Below are 17,970 nucleotides of genomic sequence, written 5' to 3' on the forward strand. Positions count from 1 at the left end.
TTCTAAATTGGTACCTTCGGGTGTGTTCTTTGGAAATGAGCAACTTTACAAAATGGCCACTTGAACCACTCCCAGTCTCTGGGAAGACAATTCAGTAGAACAGTCCAATATCCAGTATCGAGTTTAATCTTTCCCATAGAAAAAAAATACTAATAATAATGAAATGGAAAAATAGTCAGTATGTTTATTTGCAGTTTCAGAATAGTCCATTTTACATCATTTCTCTCTATTAACTGGAGCAAGCTGTTCTGTACGTTGTGCTTTCCAATCTGGATCTTTAAGTTTTAGTCACAAATACTTTGTCATGTTTTCTTTGTGGACATACATCACGTGTTCTTGCTTTCAAGACTTGGTATAAGACAAGAAAGGCTGTAGCATTAGGAAACTTCTTAACTTTAAGGATGGGAAATGACTTTTGAATAAATTGAAATTGAAAGGTATGGAAATTCTAGCATTAGGCATTATTAGGAATGATTTTGACAGTCTTGATCCTACCATGGTTCATGCCTCTCACTTTTTAGGTGTGTAGAAGCCTGAGAATTTAGACCCTCCAAACACCTTCCTCCATGACTTGACAATATCCTAGGGATCTTGATTTTTATTTTCACATGTGAGCAGAAGCACATTTTTCTTAGAAGACAGGCATCTCTACCTGCTGCCTAAGGTGTATTACAGTGTATGGTTAGAGGAAGAGGCCCCAGATTTAGCCACAGTGAGGTTAAAATTAGCCAGATCAATTCCTAGGCTTGTTACAAGAACTTTCCTGGGAAGCTGAAGGGACTAAACTTGAGAAGAAATGTGATTTGACCACTGAATGTTAGACTATCTCAAATGTTAATGCTTTCTTCCACCCTGCTTAATGAGCAGCCAAGAACGTAGGCACAGCCCATAGAGCAAGAAAGAGATTAATTCTAGGCAAATGAATTAGACACTCTGTTGAGTGAGAATAGACCTGGCTTCCTGGAGAGCTTCTGCCCAGCAATTCAGTTAACTCATAAGCACTTTGAGTTGTTCTTGTCTAAGGAAAAGATGTATTTAACATGTCATGTGTGAAGATTCACATCTTTATCAAGTTTTGCTTCATTGCCAGCAAATGATGAGGCAAAAAGGTGATTCTCATTACTGGTCTACACCAAGGAAATATGGGGTCATCTGACACAGGAGTAATGAAAAAGTGGAGTCCTTGTTGCCTGACTACCCCAAAAGTTAAGTCGAAATCTTACCAATTACCCCATTTCTGTACAGCTCACAGTTAGAAAACTAAAGATAGAAAAAGAAGTGTTATCTGAGGAAAACAAATTCAAAACTAAAGACTATGAGTCTCATCTGACATGTGGGTTAAAGCAGTTTGATTATGGTTTTCCTTCCTCAGGCACAGAAAGTAAAGAAAATACAGAACATAGTGGAAGAACAGATCAGAGCCTTGGAAAGCAAAGCTTACTTGCTAACAAGAAATTTTGCCTTTTAGACCTTATCTCAAAGCGCATAAAAACAGTGCACTAGGGACCTATCTAAAACCATGGGCAGCAATGTCTCACCCTTGGGATACGAAGGTGTAAGGAACTCTCATTTGCTTCTAAAATGCCCCTCATCTGCACCTAAAATGTCTCATTTGGGGTTTACATTGTGTTTCAAGAAAGCACATTGCAGTAAGCACTAATTGAAGCCAAGGACACTCATATTTTATCAGATGTCTTGATCATGAGATCCACGTTTCTAATGACAAGTCAGCAACTGTAATCATTGTTATAAGGAATTTCTCACAACCTGAGATAACATTTCTGAAGACTAGTAATCATATCAATCAGATGTTGGAAGGGTTTTATTTGCTCAGTATTAACTCAGTGATTTTAGAGGTGTTTCTTTAAGTAAAGCTTCCATATAGAGCATCTTCTTCGTAATGCAAAAGCTTTCTTAAAATACTACAAAATTGCACTGCCAACTCTATCACTGAGCCCATTTCACAAGGAAATATTTATAGGACCGAGCCCCTGACCAGTAGCAGAAGCAATGTACATGTGTCCATGGATTTCAAATTCTCAGGGAAAGCTCCTTGTACAAAAATAATGATGATTTGTGAGTGGGAAGTCACGTACATGTTTATAAGGAAAAGGTGACTATGGTGATTTGCCTCCAGTTTCTCAAGCGCTGAAGATCAACGCTTCTGCAGAGATTAATAGAAGAATGTTGTGGAACAAGGAGATTCAATACCTGTAGGTTCTTCATTTCTGGGTAGCAAATGAAGTCACTTTCTTCCCCACTCTGTTAAAACACTATTTTGTAGGCACTGGGAACAGGAAAATTCTGCTTTATCTGTGAATTTCATTTGAGGAATTATGTATGTCCAGAAAGCCTGGCTCAATCTAGAAGGGGGCAATTACATCCAGAAGTTGTTTCTATCATTTACTTGCTGTCGTTTGAAAAGTAAAAGGGTTTCCTTTGGATAATCCCTAAACTTCATCTCAAGGTCTGCTGCAAACAGTTTGAATGAATAGAGAAGTGCTTTAAAGCATTGCATTATTATATAGGTAGTATCTTTTGGCCTGAAAAGCTGCTCAAGAGCAAATTTAAACCAAGCTGAAAGCAAAGACTGAATCTGCCTGTAATTGCTGCAGAAATAGGGAATATGTCATAGAAATAGATAGGTATAATAGAATTGACATTTTCCACACAATATTTGGATATTTAAATCATTTGAAGCCATTCCTATCTGATGTATTGTAAGATAAACTCTCCATTTTACATTGTAGGAAAAAAAACCAGACATTCTAGACTAATAATGCTATCAATTACTAAAATACTTTTACCATACAGCTTAATTAGGATAATACATTTTACTAATCTTTCTCAACACATAGCCATATAAAGACAGAAAATTACCTTCCTCCTAGTCTGCATTACAGCTACTCTTCAAAGCTTTTTTTAGTTAACTGTTAAAAATGCATGTCATAAAATTGTAATTATCTATACAGATAAACATTTAAGTTATTTAAAGAAGCATGATTTCATTAGATAAAGAAGAGGGGTTTTTTGTAAAGAAAGGCATTCCAATGAACGGATCTTAAATATTAGCAAAAAGAAGTAATAAAAATTGCTTCTTACATATTCAGAACTGATTCCAGCTTCCAGCAAAGACTTTTTCATGTGTTTTCCTAAGTTCCATGATAATTATTTTAAATCTGATTTTCATATGTTTTATGCTTCAGTCTGCAAAATGCCCATTAAATGGAAAGAAGATTTTTCAGTGACCTATTCACAGTTTGATACATTCTCCAGAACATCAGGCTTTGATGTTGATAGTACTGAAATGAGAACAGGTTTTCTTCATTTCCTTAGATAGTATCTCATGAGATGGAAGAGAGCCAGAGAGGGAAAATTACAGGAGACAATCAGCAGTACCCAACAAAAGCTACATTCTGTAGTTCCAAAGAATAGGTTATTGTCCTCTGTCCTGATCTAAATTTCTGTCCTGGTCTAAATTACACACATAACTGATGTGACCTTTAGCTGATCCAAATTTTGGAGGTTCAGAAGTAGCTTAATTTTGTCTAACAGAATATTTACATTTGCAGTGGGAAATCTAACACTGTGAATGTCAGAGGCATTTAGACATCACGCTCAGACTATGTTACTTAGGCACCTGTACACATTTAAAAACAGATGTGCAAAGTTGTGCTTCTTCGTAGAGATACAAAGAATTAGAGGGTTATTAGCTGCTTTTTGTAGAGATGTTTTAAGTTTAAAAACTGATAGTGCAAGCATTTTGTTGTACTAACCTTGTCTTTCTGTGCATTTCTTAGTCTTCTCCTGAGATATCCTTCCTTGCAACAACAGAAAAGTTCCTTCAAGAGGAAGAGAAGCATACCAAAGAGTTTGAAGAACGTTTGAATTCACACCTTGAAGAACTGCAAAGACTTTCTGAAAACACTCTTAAAAAATACACCGGGCTACAGCAAAGTAGGCATACTTAAGCCAGTCACACAACTAAGAAAATAACATCACATTTAATCACTGAAGAGTTTCTTAAAACCAAAATCTGCAACTAAGTTGATATTGTCTTTAAGCACACTTCAAGAATCATGCATTCTTTGCATCAAGACTTCAATAAGATAATCTTCATCCTTCAGATTTACATATATCATAACCTGACTATATTAGGAAACGCTGTACCCTAGACATATTACAAAATATATGGTTTTCTTTTGCATAGTTAAATTAAGAGCCTGTTGCAGCACTGTACACTGAGTAAGATATTTTCAATTCTGTGGTGTACGAGGGCTAGTAAGTGAAATTATCTCCTTGAAAATATAATCAGCCAAGAGAACTGCTCTAGACTGCTCAGAACTAGAATTATAACCATAGCTTTTAGCTATGTCATAGCTCCTGGCATTAAGAGCTTATCTATGCTGTGCTTATTCTTGGCTATAGAAACAGCCCTTGGGACTCCTGAAATGAGAAATGCGAGCTTTTGATTTCTTACACTATAAAGTCATACAGTACTGTAGGAGGAACACAAGTATGCAAAGTGCAAAGATGCTACGAAGTCACCTCTGTTACCCCTTTTTCCAGACCTATAGATTTTACCTGGACTGAGTCTGCTCTCAGGTGCTTTCCATGCTTTACTTTATCACTTAAGATTTTTAAAACCCATCTTCAAAAGCACCTTTAAAAGATTTTGATACTATATTGGCTTGCTGTTGAACTACACTGGAATAGGGAAAAGCCTTTTACTTCAGATGACTTGTGATGAATCTCAGGAGATGGCCTAAATTCCTTATATTTTTCTGCAACACAGGAAAACATTATAAAACTGAACAGAGCTAATTCAACTCCATATGCTAAAAAAAATGCATGATGTTGAGATTCCTTTTATTTGCAATTCAAACTGAATTCCATTGCTGTGTAAGCAAAACAAATTACAGTCAGTGTTGATGAACCACCAATTTCAGTGAAAGAGATACTGAAGAACTCCTTTCCAGCATATACTGCTGCCAACTTCCTGGAAAAATCTGGATAAAAATAATACCAGACTCAAAGAGCTCCAGTGTGAGTAAAACAAGTGTTACTGATAATCAAGACCACAGCAAAAATGTAAACTGTCTGTGCAAGATATATTTCCATTACGACAAAATACACTACATCACACACAAAATACCAAGATTTTCAATTACAGTTTGCAATAAAATGAGTAATGAAAATGAAAGCATCAAAGATTCTTTACAGGAATACCCAGGAAAATAGCTAGACTCAGCTGGAGGAATGAAGGCTGAATACAAAAATGGCAGAAGGACATTTGAACAAACAATGTATATCTGTCCTCAATTTATGGAGATGTGTGTCCGGATTTTTTAAAAAGTACTAATGAGAAAATTTAGGAACCTCTGTGAATGAAGCTGTATTTTAAGATGGGAAAGATTTGCAGAAGTCAAAAGCAAAATGTCTTTGAGAAGGGGGGAAGAAGAAAAAGGGCTACTAGCCAGTTAGCCAGACTTTGCTGCTGCATGGTTTAAACATGCAGAAATCGTGCCTGAGTCCAGTTAACTACCCAAGGATCCGCTCGTGATACAAGTTTGTGTGATCATGTAGAACACATGAATGAAATTATCAAAGTAAGAGTGAGTAAGATTTTATTTCTAAAGCCTTTTAAGATCTGGCCAAGCTCTTAAATTTGGCTAATGAAACATCCATCAGTTTCAGCTCGTCTTTTGTGTAATGCCATATAATTCTACAGGAAAAGCATTGAAAACTGCAAAGCACTCATGCCTGAACAGCCTGCCTGCTCACCTGTACTTCCTGCACAGAGCATATTGCACTGCAAATGTGCTGAATCAGTACGGATTAAAGTCCTCGCTCTTTACACCTCCTTAACTGAAAGATCACCTTTCTCTCCCATGGCCAAAATCAGCAGAAGCTGCTAATCTCACAGCATGCATTTGAATAAGGGCCCAATGCTGCAGTCAACTCAGAGCCACACGCAGGTTCTAAGCAGTGCCATCTGCATATGGCTGCAGAAAGACCTTTGAATCATTAACTTATGAGTAGTATTTCTGAAAGAGAGATGTTCCTGTGATTCATACAGTCTTAGGAGTAAAATTCAATGCAGGTGCATATTCTAAAATGTTAAATTGATGAAGTGCTTTGATTAAAATGTAGAAACTTGCTTGAGCTGGTGGGAGGTTTGTTAAGGAACATACATATCCCCGATGCTATTATAACTGAAACAGTTTGTACAGGATATGGCATTTCACATTACTTGGAAAAAATTTTAAGGAATGATGGACAGCAGAAATAATAAAGACTGAGAATTATATCCCTGCAAACAGGGATTGGAGATGCATACATATTGCTAAAAGAATAATCAGATGGGTCCAAGGCTATAAATGTCTGAAAGTACCAATAAAAATGAAAAAGAAATGAGTTATTAATTGTGAGTTCTTTTGAGAGGACAAGGTGAAACGCTCTGGAGCTAAGGATTAGTCAAAACATACAGAAGATTGCTCTTCTCCTTTAAGAAGAGCTGGCAATGGAAAATTATTATAAGCTACTGAACTTCTTTTATGATTTTTCAAAGCTTCACCATTTTTGGCTCCCAGTTGAAAGACTTGTTTCGAATAAAAGAAGAATAGTTCAGAATGCCACCAGCCTTTGTTGCTAAAGGAGGAGCAGAGGTCACGTACACACAGTTGTCAACATGTTTCATCGAGGTGCAGTTTTGAAATAGTTGGTGCTGGATGAGCTGCCAAGCCATTGCTGTCCAATTCATTTCCCAAAACGTTCGTTAATGAAACGGTGGACTAGAAGCATTTAAAGGTAGCTCACATGACAAGTGGTTATTTAGCACATTTTCTTCCTATTTGATTTCTTACTGTCTTCTTTTAAGTGTGGGAGATTTAGGAATGGAAGAATGGAAGAGCGACAGAGACTGTGGGTACTCTGGGACATGGGTACTCATGGGAACACTGCAGCAAAAGGCAGCAAAGCACCACCACATCAACACAAAAATGGACAGAGATGAGAAATCGCAGGCACAACTGTCTTGCTTTTCCAATGGGACGACTTAAATGCTAGCATTAATTTATCCGGTCCAGACTACGGAGTGCCTACATCCCCATTCTCATCACAGCATGACTGCTTGTCATTCCTAGTTTACCAGTGGTGTAACAGCACAGAATAAAGCCCAACAGCACTCAATCATTCACAACCAGACTAAAGAAAACCAGGGGGAAGGAGAAAGAAGTCACAACCAGTGGCTGCCTAACGCAGTGAGCCCCAGGTGCTAGAACTTCCATGGTCTGTCATGGCAGTTGTGACAGTTGTACTGCTAGTCTGCCCAGCTGTGTGCCAGGCTCCACCCAGGAGCTGGTCCTGCTGCTTTCTGCCTCTGGATCTACCAAAGGTCAGACAGCAGGATGAGTGCTGTGTGAAAGACCTCAACTGTACCATACACATCAAGGGATTTACATTCCCACACAGCTTTACAGCAATCAATTCTATCATTGCCACCACCTTTTTTTTTCACTTAAGTCCATGCAAAATAGCTACTCGCTAAATTTCCCATCAGTTGTCTTGTTCAAGCAAAATTCCTTCTTTCCCAACAGAGCACTGCTTGAAAAAAACTGTGTTAAAGATGGCTCATAGCAGAGCTCGTTTGAATTGTTCAGTGCCGGAGTGTCGTGTTCGTTTTTCCTTGCTGCGGGGTTCAGATCTCAGGGTTATTTATTCATCATGTCTGAGAGACTTCTTAATCACACAGGCACCCTCAAATCTATAAATAGGCTGCAACTTAATGTACCATGCTGAAATTCCATTAGTGGATTGAGCAACACCCCTGGACGCTGACAGACTGCACTCGACTCGTGCCCCAAACCAGCAAACCCATTGCTGTGCTCCTGTGCTCTACTCGTAGCCACAGTGCTAGGGGCCTTCAATCTGTTTCATCAAGAATGTGCTTGCCCAGTTATCCTGTCAGAACCAGACTGTGCAAAGGAAGTCCAAGACTCAGGCTGCACAGAGAGGTAGTGGAGTCTCCTTCTCTGGAGACGTTCAAGACCCACCTGGACAGCTACCTGTGTGACCTGGGCTAGGGAGCTGCTTTGGCAATGGGGTTGGACTCGATGGTCTCTAGAGGTCCCTTCCAACCCCTACAATTCTGTGACTCTGTGTGAGACTCTCCTGCCACTGAATTGCCTGCAACAAATGTCAAACTTACTGACTTGGCTTGAATCCTACAATCCCAGACAGAACAAAAAAAAAAAAAAAAAACAGAAGTCCTGAGTTCTCAGTTTCCCACCTAAGTACCACAACAAGAATTTTGTAGCTGGAACTTTTCCACGATACACAAATAAAAGCAGTACACAGAAGACAGGATCAGCTGAGACCTGAACCTATGGGTGTGATGAGGACACTCGGTGTGGGGACAGTGGGGTTTCCTTGTGCTGGTGCAGGCATGTTAGACTGGGACCACACGCCCAATATTCTCTTGGTAAGAAATGCTTCCGTGGCGCAGGTCCAAGCTCAGAATGGAAGTGCAGGCTCCAGTTCCCATCTGCTGGACCAAAGGTGCATTCAAAACCTGTGCACATTCTGTCTAGATACCCCACGAAAACATTCTGAAAGAACGATGCACTGTATTTCCTGTATGTATTTAGAAGTGCTATTTTCTGACCATCAGGATTTGAATAAACATTTTCTTGAAGTTTGATGTAAGCAGAAGACTGATCAAAGATTGATCTCTATTTTTTCCTTCTGAGCACGGGCCTCTGTCAGTTGGTTTGGGGAACTTAGGGCCATTTATAACACAGATGGCCGTCTGCCCATTGTGGTTCTTGACACAAGTCTTTTTTGCTTAGCACTTTGAAGACATAAATCTCCATTCAAACCCTGATCTTCAAGTAGTTGGCTCAGACTTGATTTATGCTTTGAAAAATTGGTCTTAATAGTTTGCTTCTATAACTTGATGTATCAGAAGGCAATGGCAAATTTGTAATGACTTCACCTGATAATGAGCTCTCCTGGAAACCATATCGTAAGACACTGCTGAAGAAGTGTCTCAGTGTGAGTTTCTGGCAAAATGCTAGTAATAAATCATTCAGTTTTGCCCATAAGCTCCTGTATGCTGGGAAACAGTTTGAAATCCTATTTTTAAAAGCCTTTTGAAGGCAACTGACACATGGAGCAATACATACAGTTAAAAAACAGAGACACGGTTACACCTTAAGCAAAGTTCAGAAGAGTTGACATTTGGGCAGCGACCATTAATTCCCTTCCTGATTACCTCCCAGCGATTTTTGACAGTTTCAGTCTACAGAGGCTTCATACTACCTTTTCAAATCTGCATTCTCCTGTACCAGCAAAAGGAAACTTGGTAGAAAATGTCAGAATCCATTCATTGTTTACTAGAGAAAAACAGGTTTTTTTTAAGAGTCAAACTGTGAAATCAATTCTAACTTCTGCATAATGAACAGTTCAGAACGTGTAACACTGTTTTCCTCTCAATTAGCGCTCAGTAAATTTGCACATTTCAGGGAACTGAAATCCAAAGTCTCTTATTAGCATTAAGCTATAGGTTCACACTAATAAACATTTGGCTCCAAAAGGATGATTATCATGACCTGAAGAATTTGCAGACGACAAGAGACAAGGAAGGGCATAAGGAAAAGCAGAAATGAAAGACCTAATTAGAGAAGTAATCTTAAATATTATCTAGCCCTGATGACCTTTTACCTATTTTGTTGTTATCAGCCAGTTAATTGCTCTTATGTGTCACAAACTCTCGCAGAAAATGAAGGTGAAAAAAAAAAAAAAAAAACACATAAGAACAGTTTCAAGAAAGGCTCTGCAGATCTATGAAGTCACTGCTGGGACTGATAAAAAACCCTACAGGTGGAACTGTCTGAACTAAAGCAGCTACTCAGAGCTCAGGGCTTGGGTAAATCCTACAGAGCGAGTTGGGGAAGACCTCGGTGAAGAACCAGTGGAAGAGGAAGATGAGGAAGAGGAATCTGTAGAAGAGGGCAGAGGAAAATGCTTCCATTCTGGATGCCCAAGAAACCAATGAGTGCTCTGCCTGCTCTGTATTTCAGCTGCAGTCAGGTGCTCTCAAGTTTCCTCCCCCAAGTTTTGTGAAGTTTAAGGCCGACTCGGTGATTTCAAATACCTGGATAAGAAAGGGCTTTAGAGCAATACAGAATTACTGAATTATTTAAGTCAGAATGTAAACAGTTTAAGCAATGCTTACAGCTCCCTTTCATTGAAGCAGGAAGGTGGATATCAGAAGAGAGCAGCTCTCTTAAGTAATGAGATCAGAGACCTAAGACATACTGTCATTTTTCCTTCCTTTATGAAAATTAAATTAAAAAACAAAAAAAAAAAAACAAGGTCTGTATCCAAATTCCACCTTTTATTGCCACTTTATGGATTTAAATACTTAACATTCATATTGTGTTTCTGTAATTTGCAATCGGCTACTTCACCAAAAACAGCAGAAATGGCAGATTCTGTCTTCCCAACTTCAATCTGGTGGATCCTGAGTATTCACTTTGCACGCATCTCACTGCAAAAAGAAATTCTTTTTGAGTGAACTATATAGTGTTTCATGAAAAAATGATTACACAATGTAGTCTTTCACAAGAAGTCCCATTTGTTTTGCAAAATAAGATTCCAAGTAAGACTTCTCTCATTTATTCAAAAAATAAATATATCCTTTCTGAATCAAAGCGTTTCATATGACATTAAGTACAAAGAAGAAATGTACTTCTTTGGAACTTCTGAGATAGACATACAAGAGTTCACAGGAGCAACATTATCCGTAACAGTGATAAAAGCTGACAGCTGATTTCTTACAAATTTATAGCGGAACAGAACTTCCTCTTACAGTATAGGACTTCAAACAGATTTAAGAAAAACACCATTGTAAAAGTCTGAAAGGCACACGAACTGGACCATAAAACGTACTGGCACATTCACTAATACGTTTTATGTTACGTTCCTAAAGAGAAACTGTGGAATCCTAACCAAGAGAAAGACTGAAGGTACCAGCAAGTTCCTTTGTAAAGTATCAGGAGTGGCAGAGAGTTTCTTTTGGCTCTTGATAAAAGTATTAATACCCCAAAGTTAGAAGGTCTGAAAAGCAGCATCATTCAGTTGTATTAGGGCGAGTTGCTACATAAACAAACACAACGATCAGCAGTACTACGATGGCCAGCGTGGGAAGCACGACCGTGGTGATCTGTTGGCGGGCCTCTTGCATTGCCTGTTTCCTCTCCTTTTTATCTTTGGAGGTCTCTTTTTTGGGCTTTCCTCTTAGCTGCCTCATCGTCCAATTAGGGTCTTTTGTCCACCAAAATGGGAGCAGAGGGAGCTGAGCTGCAGAGGACAGGCCGAGGCCACGGAAACAAGGGGCTAAGAGATTCCGTCTCCTTCCAATGTGGGGCTGCACAAGAAACTGCAAGACAAGAGAGAAAAAGTATTTAAGTAAAATCAACGTACCCTGCAGTTATCAAAACCCCTTGCAGCTTCAGTAGGTAAAACATTTACCTAACTGGCACCAGCATCTCCATGGAGCTGAATCACCGTGTGTGCATTCACCCCACCAGTAACGCTTTCCCCACGATGAACTGCAGCAGCTCACGGTGCATTATTTGTCCAAGAGCACTGAATTTACCCTGTACCAAACCAGAAACAAAGTCCAGCACTTCTATCCTCCAAGCCAAACGAGATAACACAGCTAAAGACTTAACGACCATAACGTTAATGAGCCTTATTTCAATACAGAGTGCAGCTGCCAACTCCCAGCTACAGGCCTGCGGCTCCCCACAAATCTGCACTACCAAGAAGTGCACACGCACACCCTGTCATCAGGAAAAGCATTCAGCATTTATCACCCACACCTGGTATTTATGGGAATCAGCAGTACTCTAACAGGAAGAAACACAGGGAAAGTGCTGCTTAACTTCTACTTCTGGTTCTGCTGCCATAGAACAAAGTCTAAACCACAACATGACTCAGTGCTGTCTCTTATTACAGCTGTCATTTTTATATGAAAAAATATCCCAAGTGTTAATCAGCATGCTGACAAATCACTGGCTTAGACAAGCATTCATTAATAAGCTAGCTGCTCTGAAGCATCAGCTACATGAGTTATAAAAGCAGAAGTATCTATCAGGCAAGGTTAACAAAAGCACTGCTCAATAAGAAAGCCTTTCTGAGCTAAGGATACTTTCAGGATGCTGGCACTCCCATACCCAAGTGTGCGGGGAAGTTTTTTCCCCCCTCACTGCCTCCAGCCGTGCACGCCACTGAGTGCTGGGGAGGAGGAGGCCTCCTGTGTGGCTGTGCTCCTCTGCCACATCCCCTGCTGCTGTGACTGCCCAGCAGCTCCATGCAGGCCACGCGAATGCAAATTAGTGGGGTTACAGACACTGGGGTTACCTCTTCAGCTGAACTCAAAGTTAACAATGAACTGATGGTTCTCCATCACACTAACATAGAAAGATTTAATATATGAAGAAATCAGTGTTACTGCAACTGCCTTTCTTCTTGATGCATCAAGAGAAGTGTGACCAGCAGGTCGAGGGAGGTAACTGCCCCTCTACTCCGCTCTCATGAGACCCCACCTGAAGTACTGCATCCACTTCTGGAGCCTCCAACACAAGGAGGACGTGGGGCTGTTGGAATGGGTCCAGAGGAAGACCATGAAGATGCTCAGAGGGCTGGAGCACCTCCTCTATGAGGACAGGACCCTTCAGCCTGGAGAAGAGAAGGCTCCAGGAGATGTTATTATAGCAGCTTTCCAGTACATGAAGGGGACCTACAGGAAAGCTGGAGAGGGATTTTTTGTTAAGTGTGGGTAGTGACAGGATGAGGGGAAATGGCTTCAAACTGGAAGAGGGTAGATTTAAACTATATATTAGAAAGAAATTCTTTACTGTGAGGGTGGTGAGACACTGGAACAGGTTGCACAGTGAGGTTGTGGTGTCCCTCCCCAGAGGCGTCCAAGGCCAGGCTGATGGGGCTGTGAGCAGCCTGGTCTAGTGGGAGGTGTCCCTGCCTAAGGCAGGGGGTTGAAACTAAGTGATCTTAAAGGTTCCTTCCAACCCAAACCACTCTATGGTTCTACCACCATACAACATTACAAAGTTACAAGTCCACATTACAAGCTGCCTTATGTTCGCCTTAAAAAAAGAAATGGTTGTCACTGAAAGTGAGATGCATTCTGTTGGTATTATCACTCAACCCTGTCTGTCAATCAGATGACAAAGCCAGACTAAATGCTCACACACACAAAAAAAAAAACAAGAATCCCCACCTACCAGCTGTGTACAGCTACAGAAATGTTTGCATCCATTCTCATAACAGCAGCAATCTGCCTGTTATGAATTGATCCAACAGTAGGCTGAACTTACAAAAGTGACCAAACTGTCAGAATGATCTCATGGCACTGGGTCACTACTTGTGTTTTCCCACAGTCCTGCCAGGATGCCATCTAAGCAAAAAAACAAATCAGCCACCAAGCAGACAGGACCTCTGCAGGCAACTGATTCTTCTGGTCTTATTCTCTGCAAATTCAATCCAGTCTCCAAGGCAAACAATTCACTTCAGTTTTCCCAAAGCATAAAAGAAAAACAATGATGGTTGGGATGTCTCTTTCAAAAGAGAAGATATAGTTCAGGTCTTAGAAAAAATGGATTCCTTCTGCAAGTTGTAGCATTTGAATTGCAATACAAGACATAATTAGAGAGACCAGAAGTTGTCAGTGAACTTCATAATAGAGAGAATCACCGAACTGCAGGGGCTGGAAGGGACCTCTAGAGACCACTGAGTCCAACCTCCCCACCAAAGCAGCTCCCCAGCCCAGGTTGCACAGGTTGGCATCCAGGTGGATCTTGAATGTCTCCATGGAGACTCCAGCACCTCTCTGTGCAGCTGTGCCAGTGCTCCATCACTGCACTGGGAAGAGATTCCCACACACATTTGTGCGGAACTGCATGGAGCAGGTACACACAGCACCCTGCTCCAGTCTGTTTCAACAAATAGGACTGCTTGATTACTGGATGTTAACTCCTTTTCAGCAAATCCTCAGCTCTCTTATGGATTCAAGGGAGAGTCTTTGATATTGCACCTTCTACAATCTGTGCCACTGTGGTTTCTTTTTAGTCCTTGATGTCTTCTGGCCAAACCCCAGTCTTTCTTTTCCTTACTCCTTCTGTTTCCATTTTCCTCCTGCTCTGGTCACAAGCTTTGTTACCAAACTCTAAGGAAACCACAAAGCAGAATAAAGCTTTACATCTGTCCACTGGGACAACTAGATTTGCAGAGCATTTCAGTATTTTCTTATTGTTTTCTGTCTCCACTGTTAGAGTACATCAGTGGGTTTTATATCTGGATTACTCACATGACCTAAGAAGTGATGGACAGCAAAATCCCTCAGGACTCTCTGTGTACCATAGTAACAAACAGGAGTTGCCATGAAACCAGTCTCTCAAACAAGAAATGTACGTCTTTCTCTACACGGCATCACTTGCAACCCAGATATTAAAAACACTGTCTCTTTTGACTGAATATTTCATTCTGAAGCAAAATTATACCAAGTTAATTACATACACCAGCTAACATCTGACGGCTTAGAACATAAAGCCTTCCCGCAAATGTCAACACAACTTGAGTTGCAAGCTGATGCTCTCCAGTTTGGGAATCTGGCATCAATCCCCAAAACATGCTTCCAGTGGATTGGGTTACTTGGCTTCGGTACAAGCAGAGATGGACTTGCACAGAAACAGGCCCACAGTTTTTTTAGGTAGATGAGCCTTAGGGTTCATCTTAATTAAAAAAACATTAAATGGAAGCAGGGAATCTCTGCACATTGCTGCCAGGCTCCTGCTGCCATTTGGAGCCCAGCTGCAAGGCCACGATCATAGAGTTTCTGCGGGAGACAGCATTCACCCACAGAAACGGTCCAGGATGCAGCACCTGCTGGTATATTCCTGCTGACATGAAACAGCACTTTAAAAAGTGCTCCACTGCAACAAGACAAAATTCTGCAACCTACATTGTGCAAGCAGGCCAAGAGCCATCCCCATCCGCTCCCATGCTTCTCATCAACCACCCAAGGACTCCAATGACTGTTCAGTTATGGACTGAAGGAGCAGATACGGAAAGAGCAGACAGCTTCAGCTAAGCAAGTCAGTGCTTAGGATGGCAGCATCAGGATTTCACTACCAGAAAGAAGCGTGCACAGTCCATGAGAGCAAATCTCATGTTTCTGAGCTCTGTCCTCCATTGGCCAGACATCACCTTGTTTGCTCACTGGAAAAGACAAATTCAGGCAAGGAGAAGAAGGAAATAATACAGCACTGGCTGTAATTAACAAGCTAGTTACCATTGCCTCTTCAAAATATCTCGGGTCAAGTCACGATGAAAAGGGCAATCTTGAAAAAGCTCATTTCCAACCCCAGAGAGCAACTCATTCTGCAGAAGAGTTGGAAATTCACTTTTTCTCCTCAAGCAGAAGCTGAAAGGAAGTATTCTTTCCATTCCTGGTCATCCCTGAACAGGAAAGGGCTTGCTGTCACATCTTATATGCATCTCTAAAGCTGCTTCCCTTTGCTAGCAGCTGCTCTGCACAGCCCAAGCATCTGCCAAGGCTGGCAGTGAACACCAAACTTGTTCAAATATTGCTTTTACTGGTCAGTGGCTCCTTGTCTGAACACCAACAGAAGGGATTAACACAGTCCAGCAGAAGTGGAATATCTGTGGCCTACAACAGCTTGAGGGTGGTGTATAATTTAAATTCCTTTTATGGAATTAGATGGGGTGATGCAATTTTATTTTATTTCATTTAAGTCCACTGCAGCAAAATTACCCCCAAAAGCTGGAACCTGCTGGCTAGAAAGAAACCATCTTGATTACCATGTCAAGAAAGAGAGCACTGACTGGATATAGTTGTTTGGAACATCCATTTCACAGTCTCCCCATCCAACCCTGCAGTGCTCCAACTTGGCTCTGAGAAGTTAATGTTTCGAGTAGAACAAAAGCTTAAAAGCTCAAGCTGCTGAAGACAAAGCTAAAAATGTCATTCAACATAACTTTGTGAGTTTCTGTTAACACCCCACTCAAAGTCCAGTTAGTGCAAATACACTCTTCCCTGGCCATCACCCAAATTGCTTTTTATATATTCATTATAACTTCTGGGTTAAGTTACTCAGAACTGTTTTGCAGAGCTGACCTCAAAACCTAAAAGCACAAATGATAAGACTTTCCCAAGTTACTCCTATCAGCAGCCAAATATGCTTAAGCAGAGGTAGTAGTGAAACTCAAGGGAACTTACAGCCTTCAAAACACACCAACCTTTCAACCAGACTTTACAGCAACCTGCTGCCTCCTTTTGGTGTAAAACTAATGCTAACCACACTGATCTGCTGTTCGTAGCTCCTCGCGTTGCTCGTGGCCACTCCTGGGAGCCAGGGAAAGCACAGCTGGCTGCCTTCAGCTGCACTAACGCTGCTGGGCATTGCTATGCAGGGGTCTCCTACCAGCAACACATGCACAGAAGATTTCATTTAGCTGCACTCAGTGTAATCACACGTCTAGACGTCTGAAGAACTTATTATCGTCAACATTACAGCATGAACTTATTAGCCACCTTAAGCTGAATAATTTCTCTCCAAGTCCCAAATTACAAGCACTCACAAACCACTCTGGATTAACCTTGCCCCTGGATCATGCTACTGACACCGTAACGTTTCTGGAACAGCAAAATATGTTGAAATTCAAGCAAAAAATGCAACAATAATTAATTTTTATCACTTAAATTTTCCCCTAAGGCAACGTGTGTTACTGAGAAATTAAAAACAAACAAGCAACAAAACAGCAGATGAGGACATGCTGTATTCACAGTGCTTGCCAGCAGCAGGGGAGAAGGACGCAAGGTCCATGTGCAGACAACACTCTTCAGATTACTGTAGCATTGAAAAGCCTCTAAAACCTGTAGTTCAAGGACTCATAGAATGATTTACGTTGGAAACAACTTTCATGATCACATCCAACCATCACTTAAAACAAGTCCACCACCGAACCACATCACCTAGTGCCACATCCACATGTCTTAAATGCCTCCCGGGATGGGGACTCCACCCCCTCCCTGGGCAGCACTTTCCAACCCCTAACCACCTTTTGCATGAAGAAGTTCTTCCTGATAACCAAGATAAGCCTTCCTTGGCACAGTTTGAGGCAGTTTACTTGCACCCTATCACTTGTCATCTGAAAAAAGAGACTGACATTAGGACACACCAGCATAGCAAGAAGTTGAGGGAGAACTCAAACCACCAAACTTACCAGCTTGTTCCTTATTTGAGTTACCAGGCTCATTACTTGAGGGCCCAGTGGCCAAAGTCACCGTGAGCAGGCTCGAACAGGAGTTGAGTGCCAGAGATGGAGAGAGGCCACCAGCACTAGGAGGTGGCAGCTCCTGGCAGAGCTGAAGGAAGCGTGACAGACCCAGCCAGCAAGTTGGCTGAAATAGCAGTGCTCTTGGTTCTACCTTAATTAATGTCTAGCTGTTGCCTAGACTCCACTTTATTTCCTGCCTTTGAAACCACACCAGTGATTTATTTTTTTTAATGATTGAACTGTTATACAAGCTCTGGGTAAAATTTAATAAAAGCCTTGTTTTCGACTTCCTATGGAGCACAGATTTACTCCATAGCTGATTTTACCTCAAGGTGAAACAGCACATTTTGGACAGGAATTCACTTTCCTGCAGCTCTAAAGTCTGGCCATCGCTAGAGCAGCATCAGCAAGGTCACCGATTTCTGATTGGGATTTGGCCAGCTTACAGATGCACCTAAATGGGAACTCTAAAAAGGCTATCTCTTCTAGAAGGAGCTTGGGGCAGATTCAGCTCTGCAGCTGGTTTCTCTTGTGCTTCACTTTCTGCAGGTGTGAGAGGAAGAGCACAAGCCTTGCATCTTCCCT

General features: G+C 41.1%; 2 protein-coding genes across 2 annotated transcripts in view; one reads left to right on the plus strand and one right to left on the minus strand.

Annotated features, from left to right (window-relative positions):
- Positions 1-4,001, plus strand: part of DEUP1 (deuterosome assembly protein 1) — a 41,223-nt gene extending 37,222 nt beyond the window's left edge. The window contains 1 exon segment of the mRNA XM_065729983.1: positions 3,801-4,001. Within this exon segment, the coding sequence (XP_065586055.1) occupies positions 3,801-3,971 (171 nt within the window). The 3' untranslated portion in view covers positions 3,972-4,001.
- A 6,377-nt stretch (positions 4,002-10,378) lies between these two features.
- SMCO4 (single-pass membrane protein with coiled-coil domains 4) lies at positions 10,379-17,521 on the minus strand. The gene is made up of 2 exons (XM_065729987.1): positions 17,332-17,521; positions 10,379-11,443 (listed from the first exon to the last, which is right to left on the minus strand). The coding sequence occupies exons 1-2, from the start codon at positions 17,362-17,364 to the stop codon at positions 11,135-11,137; spliced, it is 342 nt and encodes a 113-aa protein (XP_065586059.1). The 5' UTR covers positions 17,365-17,521; the 3' UTR covers positions 10,379-11,134.
- Positions 17,522-17,970: the final 449 nt, after the last annotated feature.

The sequence above is a fragment of the Cyrtonyx montezumae genome, unplaced genomic scaffold (assembly GCF_038088225.1).
Source record: "Cyrtonyx montezumae isolate F1298 unplaced genomic scaffold, pur_monq_1.0 scaffold_12, whole genome shotgun sequence".
Classification (NCBI taxonomy): domain Eukaryota; kingdom Metazoa; phylum Chordata; class Aves; order Galliformes; family Odontophoridae; genus Cyrtonyx; species Cyrtonyx montezumae.